We start from the raw sequence: 15,192 nt of genomic DNA on the forward strand, positions 1-15,192 counted from the left end.
TGCACTATAGTGCTTTATTATATGTACATTTTATTTACACATGCATTCATGTAGTGTGCACTATAGTGCCTTATTATATGTACATTTAATTTATACATGCATTCATGTAGTGTGCACTATAGTGCCTTATTATATGTACATTTAATTTATACATACATTCATGTAGTGTGCACTATAGTGCTTTATTATATGTACATTTTATTTATACATGCATTCATGTAGTGTGCACTATAGTAACTTATTATATGTACATTTCATTTATACATGCATTCATGTAGTGTGCACTATAGTGCCTTATTATATGTACATTTAATTTATACATACATTCATGTAGTGTGCACTATAGTGCTTTATTATATGTACATTTTATTTATACATGCATTTATGTAGTGTGCACTATAGTAACTTATTATATGTACATTTCATTTATACATGCATTCATGTAGTGTGCACTATAGTGCCTTATTATATGTCCATTTTATTTATACATGCATTCATGTAGTGTGCACTATAGTGCCTTATTATATGTACATTTTATTTATACATGCATTCATGTAGTGTGCACTATAGTGCCTTATTATATGTACATTTTATAACATGCATTCATGTAGTGCGCACTATAGTGCCTTATTATACGTACATTTTATTTATACATGTATATAAAACGTCCTCTACTTCCAACATTATCCATTTGCACAAGTGTACATACAATCTGTTAATATGTATATTCTACTATATACTACCCTGTTTAATGTCTCATATATGTTATTATCCCCTATTTTCTGTACAGTAGTCTTTTATTTCAATACATGCATATTTTTTAATCTTTTAGCCTGTAAATCTTATAATATTGTATTGTCATTGTTTTGAATGTCTGTACTAGAAGCTTCCAACACCAAATAAAATTCCTTGTATACGATAAAGCTCGTCTGATTCCGATTATAAATTAATCGATTGTTTAATCGAATCACCGAAGAAGGCTCGTTCCCGAAATGTCTGTTCTTTGTATAAACAAAAACTACAATTTGTTGAGAGGATAAATAGAGTGGGGACGTTTTAATCAGTCTCGAATAAAAAAATGACGCAGAGTCGTAAAGTGCCATATTCAGCACTCGCCGATGACGTCACTCGTCGATTAGCTCAGTGACAGCTCGCCGTGCGCACGCTCTTACCGCCGATCTGTCGGTAGGCGACAGCTGACTTTCTCACAGGCCTCAAGTCATTACGGAGCTATGCGTAACACAAACAATTCCGCGCTCCCAGAGTGTTTATCTCGTGGCACAGAGCGCGGTGTGCCCGCACATCAAAGTCCGCCCAGCGCTGCAGCAGCTGCGCTCGGATCCTGTACACACCCTTCCTGTTTGCCGCGGTCTACCTTGGGGCTGTTATGTTCCCAACAGAGCGATGATAACCCCCCTCTGCCTCGCTCCTTTCACTCCGGCCCGCAACACTACCACCGGCCACCGCCGCCTAAACAGTGTCCGTTTGAAAACAGCAGAACCATACGTCACCTCAGTCCCTCGGCCCCGCTAAGAGCCGTGTTTCTATGGTTACCTGCAGTAAGACCCAGGCTCTGGTAAGACCGAGAACAGGTTTTAATTTGTAGCACATGGTCATTATTTAATATAAAATGAAAATGTATGTCTGTGTTTTATATTTCAGAGCATGAAATATATCGTTTATGGTGTTTTTCATCATTTCAATAATTAAAACAAATGTATTTAATTGTCTGACATGTTTTCTGCTCAGGTTTTTTGTGCTAAAATTAATGGCAAGTTTAATTATGGTGTTAGTTCGAATAATTAGCTTAACTTGAGAACAATGAGTACAACCACACATTTAGATGTTTGTTACCTTGTTTGATGAATATTTTTTGTCATTTTCCGTGGTGAGGATCTACCATCGTTCAAAACCCCACCGCGCTCTTCAACCCTGGGTCAAGACCCTCATAACGCTGTTTCCTCAGTCAGACTGGGCACATTTCTCTGTGAGAGAGGGGCCAACTGAGCGTCCAGCTGCCATCACACAAAAAAATCTTCACAGGCGTGCGGCAGCCATGGCGAGCTACATCAAACGGTGCTGCTCAGACACCCCCATACACTTATAACTTCAGAGCCACATTAAGACCTTTTGCCCCCCTCTGTCTACCAGACCACCACACAGGGTAAGAGAGAGAGCACTGTCACGTTTCCTAGAGACTTTTTGCCTTCAGATCTGACGAAAACATTTTCATGTTAACTAATGTTTGATTTTATTTATGTTTCAGGTGCCCTTAAGAATATTTAAAATGTTGTGACATTTTAAATCACATAGGGGTGTGACACAATCTCTCTCATCTGTTTTATAGTGTATAATCCGCACACATAAAAGACCTGAACTGCACCTGCTGTGTAAGCATCAGACATTAATTATCACGATAGTTTCCTTAAGGTTGAGCCGCAGTGCCTGCCACATGTTTACAGCCACGATATTCGGCTAGTTTACATTCTCTGTGCCATTCATGAGTTGTAAAAGGAATTGTGTTGACTAAAAGAACACTCGAGGGCAGCAGGATGTATTGGACTGTCCGTCAGGATGCGAGTGCTCAGAACTGTGGAAGAATCTACTATAATCTAAAGTAAACAATTATGATTCAGGAGAGATATAAGCCGCTCAGACAGAGAGATGGTGTCAAGAGTTTGCTTCCGCTTGTTGTCTCCGGCGTTTATTTCCAAATTCACAAACAAGTGTCAAGGGTTGTAGGGAATCCCCCAAATCCCCTCTTGCATTTAAACCTAAATGAAAGGATGAAATGAAAACGAACAAACTTAATCCTAAAATGTTCTCATATACTCACAAACCTTATGTAATATTTTATGTGAAATCGGGTAATTGAAGCGGATAGGCTTCTGTTCCCACAAGCCATTGATTTCTCAGCATGCCAATATATTCTGAGGGTTGTTTTTGCCAGCTGCCTGTCAGCGCTTGCTAGTTACACGTAGTTACTGACCCTCAGTGGAAGTCAGCTTTCTGGTCTTTGACCAGATCTCAACCTCCGGCGCAGTGAAGCTAATGTGACATCATTCAGCCCGACTCTTGTGTTTTTGAACGGCTATTTTAAAACATGTTCTGTATGGATTTTCTAAATACAGTGGAGTGATGCATACGTGTTAATTGTCATTACATTTTCATAATGTGTCCATAACCAAACGTTTAATGTAAAATTGATTTCAAGATTTAATTCTGTTCCACAATGTAGTTGTCACTTCTGTAGAAAAAAATTATTGTGTGTACAGAACTGATTTAAAGGGACAATTTTCCCCAAAACACGTCGTTCCAAATCTGTATTCATTTCTTTGTTCTGATGAACACAGAGAAAGATATTTTGAAGAATGCTTGTGAACACCCACCATTGACTACCATAGGAAAAATTACAATGGTAGTCAAAAGTGCCTCAGAATTGTTTGTTTTCTTACATTCTTTAACATGTCTTCTTTTGTATTTAACAGAACAAAGAAGTGTATAAAGCATTTTTTCCTTCTATTGTATTCAATGAGGGCCAAGAACTGTTTGGTTTCAAGCATTCTTCTAAATATCTGTCTCTGCGTTCATGATAACAAAGAAATTCATACAGATTTGGAACAACTTGCGGGTGAGTAAATAATGTCAGAATTATAATTTTTGGGTGAACTGTTCCTTTAAGCTCTCGAAAAAAATGCAACAGTCATATTAACCTGCAGTGTCTATGTGGATAACCAAAGTTATCATGTTGGTGAAGAATTACTGGTGAAGAATGTAAAGTAATGTAATTGCTAATCTATGCCTTCCATGTTTCTTTTATGAGGTATGTGAACTTGTAACACTTGGCCTCGTCTGCGAGTTATATTTGCCGAAACAAAAAAGCATGCGAAAAACAGAAATAATAAAGCATTCAAACACAGATTGGTGTATCCACAAAACAATACATGTGCAAACATAAGCAGTCCATCAGCTCTCACAACCCACACAATATTTACATAATAACCATGTGGCTCGTGGCAGACTGCAGAAATAAGGACACCAAGTCTGATCTCTGGGTTTGAGGATTTTTAGTAAAAAATGTACCGTTTGATCCTGTCACCCTAAGATTGTGTTCTGGGGTTATTGGCAATAGAATATCATTTATCCCTATTATGTATCAGCTAAATAAAATTGTAAAAAAAAGAAAATGTATATAAATGCAATTAGTCATAATACAATACTCAAAGACCAAATTTTAAACACATCCATGTATATTTACAAAATACAGTGCACACAGATGCAAATAATAATCCCACGCAGTATTTATAGCACAAGCAATTCGGTCTCAGAGTGAGTGTTCTAGAGTCCGTGTTTGAAAGTATTGTACAATATCAACCAATACTGCCATTTCGCACATGTAAATATAGCTATCCCTCAAATACAGAAATATATTGAATTAATTCATAATAATAGAATATATACCGTATAATTGAATTATTATATTGAATATTGAACTGCTTTTATATGAATGGCCCAAGGTTCTATAGCTTGGTTAAGAATGACATACAGCTAACAATATGTATGTGAAATATGTGAGCTTACGCTGCCTACCCTTTATTTCAGGTTTGAAACGGTGAACATTCATCAGGCCGTGGAAAACTCAGTAGCTGAGCATCTGGGAGCTGTCATGGACACCTCACCTCCTGCATTTCTTTCTGGTGCGAACGCAGCAAGATTCCTGCAGCTGATGGCGACCCTTCTGATGACAGGTATTTTCCAGGCCTGCTTCACCAAACTCACTGGCACAGGCTCTCAGTCTAGGTTTTCCCCTGCTGGGTGTGTAAAGAATTAGCAGACGTGTTGCTGATCTGGGGATGAGCCGGTGGCCCTCTCACTCTGATAAGAGCATCTGACCCTGCTGTTGTCGCGTTCTCATCCAGATTCAACGGTGCTGTCTCGGGTGATAGCCAAAGACCAGGGGTCCTGGGGGTCAAGCATGTGCACTAGTGCTTTTCAACTGCTCGCACTGATAAATCGAAGTGTCTGGACGGCCAAACAATGACGGAAGAGCAGCCGATTTGTCCTTAAATAAACCCACACAGATTAGGCTAGTTTAAATTTTGGATTTTCACTTTTGGGTAGGCTGTTCTCTCACGATTAAAAGCGTTTGCAATTTATTCTTATTGAAAATTGAGACATCCTGAAAGTAAATTAAAGTTTCCTTTAATCTTACCCATGAGTTCCACTGATTGAATTAAGTCCATCGCTCTGTGCTTATATCGCACCCATCTGCTTTTTACAGTCACAGGGAGTGGAAGGATGCAGGCTGATAAAGAAAGAGTGGGTGCAGCCCAAAACAACAAAATTCAGCATTGTTTATCACAAGGCAGTGACACAGTATCAATGTTGTGGCTCTGTGGGATTTTACCATGGTAGAGATTAGCAAAAAGCTCTTTCCTGGTTCTCGCTTCAACCTTGTGCTTCCTCAGGGACGGTGATACCCAAACCAAGCATAAGAATTTGAGATGTTTTGGACAGTGTAACAAATGAAGATAAATCAGCACAAGTCGATATTTTGAAAAACATCATGTCGTCTCGTTCACAGATTAAGGTTAGCAATGATAGTTTATCTTTTAAAAGGATGTCCAGTGAAATATTTAAATAACCCTGTCCATTTAACACCCCGTGGTGACCTAAAATGCATCTTTCTACAATTTGATCAGACACAAAACTCAAAACATGTTAAAAGGCTACTAATTGTTTGAAGTATGAGAAGTAACAGACAGCAAGCAGCATTAATTATCGTCATACTGTAGGTGGAACAAGAGGAAACGCCTCCTTTCTTCTGTTGCTTTTCCACACAGTGTAGAAGAGAAGATAATCTTGATGGCCTCTGCCGACTGGTGCCAAATGTGAAAGCATATCTCTTTCTCGCGCTGTGGTTGTATCCTGCCGGCTGGAGTAGTGATTTCACAGTGGTCAGGTCACTTAATGTGTAGCTGATGACTTCCTTTCTCTTGTCTGTAAATGACTTTAACACATTTGCCTTAGGATTCTCCTCAAACTGAAGGCGTCCAGGGCAGCTGCTTCCCTTCTAGACAGAGTGACCAGAAGCTACTGATCCGGGAACAGAGCCAGACAAATTATGCAATAGCATTAAAGTCAGAGAAATTAGGATCATATATGAATAGATGTGGACGTTTGGATGAATTAAAAGCTTTTATCTCATATGAAAGTATATAGTTAGAAGCGTTTGTTCAAAATATGTGTTAGAAATGGAAGGAAACTGGGCAGCAGCCGTCTTTATGTCACAATCCGGGACAGCTATTTTCTATCTATAGTATAAAATTCAAGTTTAACTGCAATATGTTTTTTGGGGGGAAAGACCAAAATCTACATATCAGTGTTTCCAATATTATGCTTTAATAATATTTAGCTGCAGAAAAAAATTCAAAGACCATTTTTCTAGATATATAAGGTATTCGATTTACATTGTGTGTGTTTAGGTACAATTGTAATTTTGGTTTCTTTCTGTGAACTATTGACAATATGTCTACAAAATTTTAAATAAAAATATTGTTTCTATTTGCATTTTTAGCAGAAAATGAAACTGGAGAAACGGGTCAAAATAACAGAAACGATACTCAAATACTGCAAATAAAACGTGCACTTTTAAGCAATGCAACAGTTATATTTGTACATGCATTCAGGAAAGGTCAGAAATGTATTTTTTTATATTACTACCCTTGTTTTTTTATCAGTCTTGTTATGCTGTCAGTCTTTCACATGACTTTGTCACTCCTGAGGTTTGATTTTGTTGAAATTCAACAACATTGAACTGGAATGGCCACAATACATCTAGAACTGTTGATTCAATGACAATTTATGATGGTCTCTTAATTTTTCCATGGATGTATTTCACATCAGCGGTAAAACCTAACAGCAATGCTCCGGTAATGGCTTGTATGGCAAGTTTCGGTTTTATTGCAAAGTGTTAAAAAACCTAAAAAGAATTGTAATTTGTTCAGCATTTAGCCTTGAAACATTCTTTTAAGATCTGACACTGCATCAAAACCCCTGGGTTATGAGTGCCGACAGTGAAAACAAAGCTATTGTGTATATAATGTAGGTGCCGCAGTGAATAAAAGCTATGCATAACAATTGAGTAACAATGTTTGAACAATGAAAGCTGAATGTAATGGGGGAAACATGGCTCATGTATCCTGACAGGAAGCTCAGGTCATAAGACAGGAAGTAGAAAAGGGGCACCTGTCTGTGTGTGTTCTCACAGTGGTGGGTCGAGAGGCAAGCCATGTCAATGCAAGTCATCTTTGTAAGAAAAACTAACACAGCAAGCTATGGCACAGATTAAAATCTATGTCAAAGAATGATGAACCTGTTCTCATTGATAGCCATTTAAAATGTCCACAATGATTTTGTTCCAACGCTGACTTAATCACAGATCATTTCTGTTGTGCCAATTGGTACAGCGTGGCTGAGAGTTGTCCGCGGGTCGATGGGTGCCGAAACCAAATGGCGGACGCAGTCCGATGGAGCTGTGACAGAATTTCTGCCCTGAATCTGAGAATGGCAGGAAGGCCCCTATTATTCTGCCCCATTCTCTTCAGCGTTGACCCATACGACGCCTGGAGCCTGTCTGCCATGAACTTGCTTCCCAGGATTTCCGACTCACGGCCAGCGCTCCGACTAAAAGCCAAATATTTCACTCCAGAGACGCACGAGGCTTCCTGATATAGGATGCATTTGCTTGTCTCTCTGTGACCTTAAACACTAATAAAGCACCGATAATATGACTTTGGAGTCAAAAGACCACAATCCTAGGATATCGTCCGTTTGTGGCTGTTCGCTCTTCTACTGATAGGAAAAATAAACAATTGCCTGTTTGTCTCGCACAGATTGGATGACAATAAGAAAGAAGTTGATTATTTACTCAGGGGGTTAATTGTTTGAAATTGGCACTGAAATGTAAAACCTTGTCGTTGGCTCAGTCTGAACATTTTTTTAAATTAAAAAAATATTTTAGAAGAGAATATTTTGTGGTGCCACATTTAAAAATTTCATAATGCTATGTTAATATTATATCTCAATTATTATATGTTAAATAACCAAAATAATGTAAAAATATTCATGCATGGCTTCATTGCTGATGACATCAATGACATTAATAAAATAAACAACACAATATAAACATTAATAATTTCAGTCATCTTTAAATCTTAAAATATATTATATTAAAAATATTGTACTTTGATATATATTTTGATAAAACATGCAACATGTTTGATCATTTTATTTGAGAAGATAAACATCATAAAATATTAAGTCATGTTTATATAGATTTCTTTTTAATAAAGACGAATTGCAGCCCAATAAATTGATTATGTATTCTTTAATTTACATTAATTTGATTTTTTTTTAACAATTAAAAAGAATAGAGTGATTTTACTGGGAAGAACCGAGTTTAAATACTTGACCTAAGTTGATCTTGACCATTTCTTTCCCCCTGGATCACAAACAGATCTGTGTACACTTAAGGAGGAGTCCAAACCGGGGAAGCTGGTGCCCAGGCAACATGTCGGTTGCCGTGAAGCAGTTAACTTTGTTTTAAAAAGGCAGTTTGCGAGTGACTAAGGGCCGCCTTGTGCTCAGAGAAGGGCTTGAGATTGTGGCGGCTGCTGTTGTTTTCATTGTGTGCTTGGAACTCTGGGAGGGTAAGAACAACAATGCATATAATGCTGATTTTGGAACGGGTCCACCCAGCTTTTCCCATGCTGGCCAGCCTTGGGAACCACTGATAGCATGGCACACCAGGGCTGGGCCCCTCTCGCCGGGCCCAGGGGCAGGGCAGCCCGCCTTCTCCAAGCAAGTATGTTTGGGATGAAAGGAATCCTTCCTCTTGCCTGGGAATTGCAGAAACACATACAAAACACTGGTGTTAAGAAACGTACTACGCTGCAGTCCAATGTTGGACCTGCGTGGCCACAAGCACAGAAGGTGATGTGGCACGTAGCTTCACGCTGCCCATCGGCAGCCTCGACGGCGGCCGTACTGTGGTTTTTGTTTTGTAGGTTTCCCTGAACTGATATCAGCAGCACTTGTTTTATCAGCCAAGGATGAAATGCAAAAACAGAGAGTCTGTGAAACTTTTTGTTTTCACCATTTCGAGTAAAAACACAACTCCTTGAGCTAGTGAAGGCATTAAACCAGGTGCTGCACATGCACTAGCTCAACGGCACAGTTATGAGAATACTTTTAAATGTTTTTTGTTAGGGGTTTATGTAGGGAACTTTCAAAATTATTATAACACTTATTATAACATATCCTGTGAAAGGACTGGCAAAAGAAAAAATTCTTGAGTGGGTTTATCCATCATCAGGGGAGAATGAGGGAAAGTCCAAGTTAGCTTTTATTAGCCCTTATATACTTTTGGTCACACCTGGGAGAGCTGCAGCCTGCTCTGGGCTATGAGAGGCTGTTGACAGTTTGATTAGAGCAATCTGCAATGAGGACTAGATGTGGTGGCGTGTGTTAAAGGCAGTGGGTGATGGAGAAGTACTCAACTTCCAGTCATTTTATATTCATTTCATATTAAAGCCGACTAAAGAACATACAGGGAGATCAGAGCTGTCAGACATTTACTTATATTGCATTTCTTAGTTTTGTTCACTTCTGTATAAACATATATCTAAAATATGTTCTAAGGATACCTTTGTTATGTTATATTTATATAACAAGATGTCTGGCGTTGCCTTAAAAACAAAATGTACACTTTTTTGATCGCTATCGGGGCATGTTGTCACAACACTGTATATGGATGAGCTAAAAATGCATCTATTTGTATAACTTCATCAGGTGGCAAGTAACGCTTGTCTCTTTTCTACAAAATAAATAGATTTTGATCAAATCTTTTTTATTGCAATTTTTAAGCTGTTTTTATTAGGGAGTCCATCCTTCTGCGTATATGGGCGGTTGACAAATAAACCGCACTTGGGTCCTATGGTGTGACAATTTAGGAACGAAAACTAACAATGAAGATAAATCTTTCCTATGCTATTTTATATTATGAATATAAATGTTATATAATAATAATTATAATAGACAACCTTTGAATAATTATAAATAATAGTATTATTAAATTCAGTATAATATATAATGTTATAAATATTGACTATAATATATTATAAACAGTTTTTCTTCTACATTTTTGCTATCAAACCACAGGGCACATGGTACGGATTATCAACTACCCACACCCTCTCTTTGAACTCAGAATGCAGTCACACACAATATATTATACAGTACATTGTGCAATATATAGTAAAGGAATATGTAAGAAAAACAAAAGCGCCATGCTTTAGGGGTGGATTGTGGGATTGACGGTGGTGCAGGGAACGATTTGCACGCCCAAAATATTTCCTACAAAGCCTCCTGCTGTTATGATACATTATAGAACATTTACATTAAAAGTTCCTCTAACAATGAGCCCAAAAAATAGTTGCAGAAATTAACGTGTGAAAGGTCATGAGCTGCCCTTCTTCACCACAGTACTTCTGGTATTTCTAGGGGCTTATATCATCTATATTAGTTAAATTGGGCATACAGCAAACAAACAATGCGGAGAATAGGGTTACGAGCTCCGGCCGCAGTGGTGGGGGTGCTGCCTGGCTCACGGTAACCTCCCAATGGCAGGGGCTCCGCTGGCCTTCCCTGTGTTTCTGGCTGTCTCTCACATGGTGATTGGGTTTCAGCGCAGGGCTCGGAGCTGTGGGAACGAGGCTTCGCACTGGCGGCCTGCCTGGGAGACTGTTCTACACTCCACCAGGGGGAAGGCACATGACAAGGGGGGGTTTTGTGAGCCCAAACAATGTGCCGTCTTCACTATTTAACCCAGGAAATTCACTACAGCTGGAGCCTCTGACTAGATGAGGCGGCCATGAGTGGAAGTCTGTCGTGTGTATGTGCGTTCATCCTTCTTTAAGCTCCCTTACAAGCTTAAATAACTCTATCATTCGAATCTATGTTTATTGAAACATGTTATCTTCTTAAACAAAAATAAACTTTCTAACCCAAAATGCAAATAAATAGTTCAAATGTGTAAATAAATAATGAATATTAAGACTGGATAATAAATCTAAAATCTTAAACAAAACTACTTATTTTTAAAATATTTATTTTAAAATATAAACTAAAGACACAAATAATACATAAGATTCCTATATTTTTTCCAATTCATTTTTATAATTAATTGATCAAATAAAATAAAAATTACAGTACTCTACAATAACCTGAATACAAAACATTCTTCATAAGGAGCACATTTTGTTTTTTTATTCATATTTTACCTTTATATATTTGACTGTGTTTATAGGATCTTTTTGGGCCGTTGAAGGGTACGTTAAAGTTCTTTAAGGAACCATTAAGTTTGACAAATAATATTTTTAGAAACTCATTTGAAAATTGTACTTTGTAAACGATAAATTGTAAAAAATAAGGTAGCCTCCTTTAACTCAAGCCTAAGAAAATAGTCACAATGATCGTTTCAGGTTATTTTCTTTCAAAATTATGTCATTTATTACATTTCAAAACGCAGAGAATCTTATTTTAGCTGTTATGTTACAATCATTTTGTTCTCCATTTCCTTGATGAACCATTTTGGCAACTACCGAGGGATTTACATCCTCATGTGATCCCTGCCAGAAACCCTTTACCTAGATTTGCAGTCTGTAGACTGCGGCCAAGCTCTGAACACCGTCGCCTTTCGTGCGTAAAGTGTTTCTCACGCTTCTGGGGCCCTCGGGTGCCGAAAGCCGGGCAGAGTCAATTATCAGGGGAATGAAGTTTGAAACCTCCGTTCGTTGGCTCGGGGCGTGTTTTCTTCTTTCGGTGGGTGTTCCCAAAGCAGGACGTGGGCGTGAATGCGAGTCTGAGGCTCCAGCGGTTCGTGGGAAAGACGCGCAGAGGAGTTTGGAGACTGTACCTAAGCACACCGCATCACCATGAAGCGCCCGTCTGAGGACACCACGTCCGACAGCGACATGGATGAAACTATTGATGTGGGCAGCGAGAATAACTATTCTGGGTGAGTTTATATGGGGAACGCATTGTTTATTACTGCGTAACTGCACTTTTACGTGTTGCATCAGATCGTGTGCTGTCCTGGGAACGGGCATGATTAATAATGAATAAATAATGATGTTTTGGGTAGTTCATTTTAGAAATAAGATAAACATGGTTCAACTGGACATAATTGACAACGTTAAGCCAACACTTTCACTATTAACATTTCCGATTATTATTGTAATATTTTATATGGATACTTTAGATGGTTTCAGATAGTTCAGTGTGAATAAATTGAATGTTGCTTAAATTTGGTTGATGTGTTTATATATTCATATAATATTGAATAATGCTTTAATTCTTTGTGTATATAAAAACTGGTATTCTATGAACTAACAAGTGATTCTGAGTTCAAGAGAATCTGAGTGCAAGAGAATCTGAGTGCATGTTAATGGTCTGTTGTAAAGGAATAATGTAAACTTGAACTCAACCTGACTTGGTTTATGACTATGCCATAAACATATTTAGAACCAGATAACATGGAATGAACGTTTAAACAATTAAAATAAAACTAATATTTAAATTTGTTTCTCCTAAAGTCAAAGCAGCGGATCATTTATAAGATGTGGCTCACCTACCACAACTTCCCAAGTTATGGCCAGAAAGAAGCGGAGAGGGGTAATTGTTTTTGTTATTACAGAATTTTATTTCTTTATTGATTTTAACTTCTTTATCAATTTTTTATGCATTTTTATTTATTTAAACAGTTTTTAAATGCATTATTAAAAGTAATTATTTTGAATCACTGATACTATGTACTGTGTTGATTTTTTTAATGACACTTTTAGATCATTGAGAAAAGACGAAGAGATCGAATAAATAGCAGTCTATCCGAGTTACGTCGCCTGGTCCCTACAGCATTCGAGAAACAGGTACGTTTGCTTCATGTATCAAAATATTGTTAGTAATAATGTAAGAGGTTAATAGAAAAAATACATTGTTTCATCAAAGCTATCACAGAAAGTATATGAGCAGTTTAACCTTGTCGTGTATCTTATTTCTTCTCTCAAGGGTTCGGCCAAATTAGAAAAAGCAGAAATATTGCAGATGACAGTGGATCATTTGAAGATGCTCCAGGCCACAGGAGGAAAAGGTACTTGTTGCTGTCTCCTGTTTTGCGCTCGGCCTAATGCTGTATTGAAATCTGAGCGTGAAGCTTCTCTTTTGAGCAGATTAAAGTGGAAATCGGTGTTAACGGTAGGATTGAACTCGTGGGAAAGAAGTTTTCGGACAAAAGCAGCACTTGACCCTGGGATTGTGTTTGCTTTCATAAATCCATGGGAGGGTGTGGGGCCACATTCACAGGCTACACTGTTGGGGGGTTGGTAGCGCTTTTCAACGAGTGTTTAAGCGGATGCTTTGGGGAGTCAAAACAAACATACAAACAGGTCAGGTCACAATCCCAGTGTGTTTGGTTTTGGCCCCTCGAGCACAGTAGGGCATGCAGTTGATGGACTTACAACACATGCTATTGGCTTCATTAGAAACCTTTTTTAGGATTTAAAGGCACGGTACATTTAAACCAAGTTTTCTCTCTTTTCCTCAGGATATTTTGATGCCCATTCCCTAGCCATGGACTTCATGAGCATCGGCTTTAGGGAGTGTCTCACAGAGGTGGCCCGATATCTGAGCTCAGTTGAAGGTCTGGACTCCAGCGACCCCCTCCGCTCCCGCCTGGTTTCTCACCTCAGCAGTTGCGCCTCGCAGAGGGAAGCGGCCGCCGTGACAACATCCATGGCGCATCACCAGCAGGCCCTCCACCCGCATCACTGGGCCGCAGCCTTGCATCCCATTCCCGCCGCTTTCCTGCAGCATAGTGGACTACCGTCGTCGGACGGTCCCTCGGGCAGGCTCTCCGATCTTCCTCAAAGAGGAGCGGCCCTTCTGACCTCCTCCTTTACCCACAGTGACTCCGCTTTGAGAGGGCCGTCTACAGGTAGCGTCGCTCCTTGCATGCCGCCGCTATCCACCTCTCTCCTTTCGTTATCGGCCACAGTTCATGCGGCGGCTGCCGCGGCCGCGGTGCAAACCTTCCCTATCTCGTTTCCCGGAGGGTTTCCACTCTTCAGCCCAAGCGTAACGGCATCTTCGGTGGCTTCTTCTGCCGCGAGCCCGTCCGTCTCCACGTCCACCTCTTCGCAACAGAGCAGCAGCGGTGGAAGCAGTAAACCGTACCGGCCTTGGGGAACTGAAGTGGGAGCTTTTTAAGTTTGGGATTTGCTCAAAGCTCTGGGTCTGGACGTCTTTGTACATATAGAGGAAAAGAACAGCTAGGCCTGCTGTGGTCTGAACCTTGAGGTGTTCTTTTGAAAGGTTTAACATGCTCCCGCACATCCAAAATTACTTTTGGAGAGACAAAAAACTTCTCACTACATGGACAGGGATTGCCATATTGAAAGAAGAATTTCCATGTGACTTTAAGACATCCTCTCACAAATCTCTCATTTTCACACTTTCTCATAGAGAACTGTTTCATCTGACCATACTGTTTCAACTTTGTGAAAAGGGCTAAACACCCACACTACTTAAATGCTGCATTTGACATGTGTATGCTTTGAGATTTTTTTGTGTGATTTTCGCAAACGCTCATACACTCACTAGCTTTGAAGTGAAACAGCTCGTTTTAAAAGAAACCAAAGGTTTTGCAGATAATCACTAAAGTGAGGCGTGAATGGGATTTTATAATCAATGATTTAACAATCCAGTTTGGAAATCTTTACATGTGTAGGTTTGTAATTAGAGTTTATATTAAAATTAGACAGATGAGTTCATTGCACTTCAATCACTACTGTTTCGGAAGGAGACTGGATCTTCTCCGTTTAACTCAATAGGCCTACTGAACATTTCAAATAACACTCACTAATACTCCTATGTGGGATTTTCTGTTGAATGATACTACTGTAACTTTGTTACCTTTTAATAACCCATACTACGCTTTGTAAGATGTAACCCTTTCTATGCAAAAAAAGAAGAAAAGAAACCGAAAGAGTGTTTTTTCATTTGAACACATGTTATAAAACCATCAATCCATTTGACTTCACCACAACAGATCCTGGAATGTTATGAGAGAAAGTC

At 39.0% G+C, this 15,192-nt stretch overlaps 2 protein-coding genes across 6 annotated transcripts; both read left to right on the plus strand.

The window, feature by feature from the left end:
• Window positions 1-1,056: 1,056 nt before the first annotated feature.
• Window positions 1,057-8,189, plus strand: LOC130433918 (uncharacterized). 5 transcript variants are annotated; one of them, XR_008908630.1, is made up of 5 exons: window positions 1,057-1,576; window positions 1,894-2,164; window positions 2,267-2,390; window positions 4,603-4,748; window positions 6,031-7,433. XR_008908630.1 is itself a non-coding variant. In XM_056763717.1 (4 exons), exons 1-4 carry the CDS (start codon window positions 1,233-1,235, stop codon window positions 7,729-7,731), a joined length of 963 nt encoding a protein of 320 aa, XP_056619695.1. In that variant the 5' UTR covers window positions 1,057-1,232; the 3' UTR covers window positions 7,732-8,189. The 5 variants fall into 5 exon arrangements, 2 of the variants coding, with proteins under 2 accessions (XP_056619695.1, XP_056619697.1); XR_008908628.1 differs by lacking the exon at window positions 2,267-2,390 and adding an exon at window positions 5,844-5,957 and having other exon boundaries at window positions 1,894-2,076; XR_008908629.1 differs by lacking the exon at window positions 2,267-2,390.
• Window positions 8,190-11,395: 3,206 nt separating this feature from the next.
• Window positions 11,396-14,659, plus strand: hey2 (hes-related family bHLH transcription factor with YRPW motif 2). The gene is made up of 5 exons (XM_056764412.1): window positions 11,396-12,079; window positions 12,657-12,735; window positions 12,906-12,989; window positions 13,129-13,210; window positions 13,664-14,659. The coding sequence occupies exons 1-5, from the start codon at window positions 11,997-11,999 to the stop codon at window positions 14,323-14,325; spliced, it is 990 nt and encodes a 329-aa protein (XP_056620390.1). The 5' UTR covers window positions 11,396-11,996; the 3' UTR covers window positions 14,326-14,659.
• The last annotated feature ends 533 nt before the right edge of the window (window positions 14,660-15,192 follow it).

This window comes from Triplophysa dalaica, chromosome 13 (assembly GCF_015846415.1).
Source record: "Triplophysa dalaica isolate WHDGS20190420 chromosome 13, ASM1584641v1, whole genome shotgun sequence".
Classification (NCBI taxonomy): Eukaryota; Metazoa; Chordata; class Actinopteri; order Cypriniformes; family Nemacheilidae; genus Triplophysa; species Triplophysa dalaica.

Bases quoted from the DNA above. Each gene is read 5' to 3' on its own strand.
- LOC130433918 (XM_056763717.1), top strand. From the start codon at position 1,233: ATGCGTAACACAAACAATTCCGCGCTCCCAGAGTGTTTATCTCGTGGC. The intron at 1,577-1,893 runs GTAAGACCGAGA...TTCCGTGGTGAG, and splicing joins GCAGTAAGACCCAGGCTCTG to GATCTACCATCGTTCAAAAC. The intron at 2,077-4,602 runs GTGCTGCTCAGA...CCTTTATTTCAG, and splicing joins ATGGCGAGCTACATCAAACG to GTTTGAAACGGTGAACATTC.
- hey2 (XM_056764412.1), top strand. From the start codon at position 11,997: ATGAAGCGCCCGTCTGAGGACACCACGTCCGACAGCGACATGGATGAA. The intron at 12,990-13,128 runs GTACGTTTGCTT...TCTTCTCTCAAG, and splicing joins CTACAGCATTCGAGAAACAG to GGTTCGGCCAAATTAGAAAA. The intron at 13,211-13,663 runs GTACTTGTTGCT...TCTTTTCCTCAG, and splicing joins CCAGGCCACAGGAGGAAAAG to GATATTTTGATGCCCATTCC.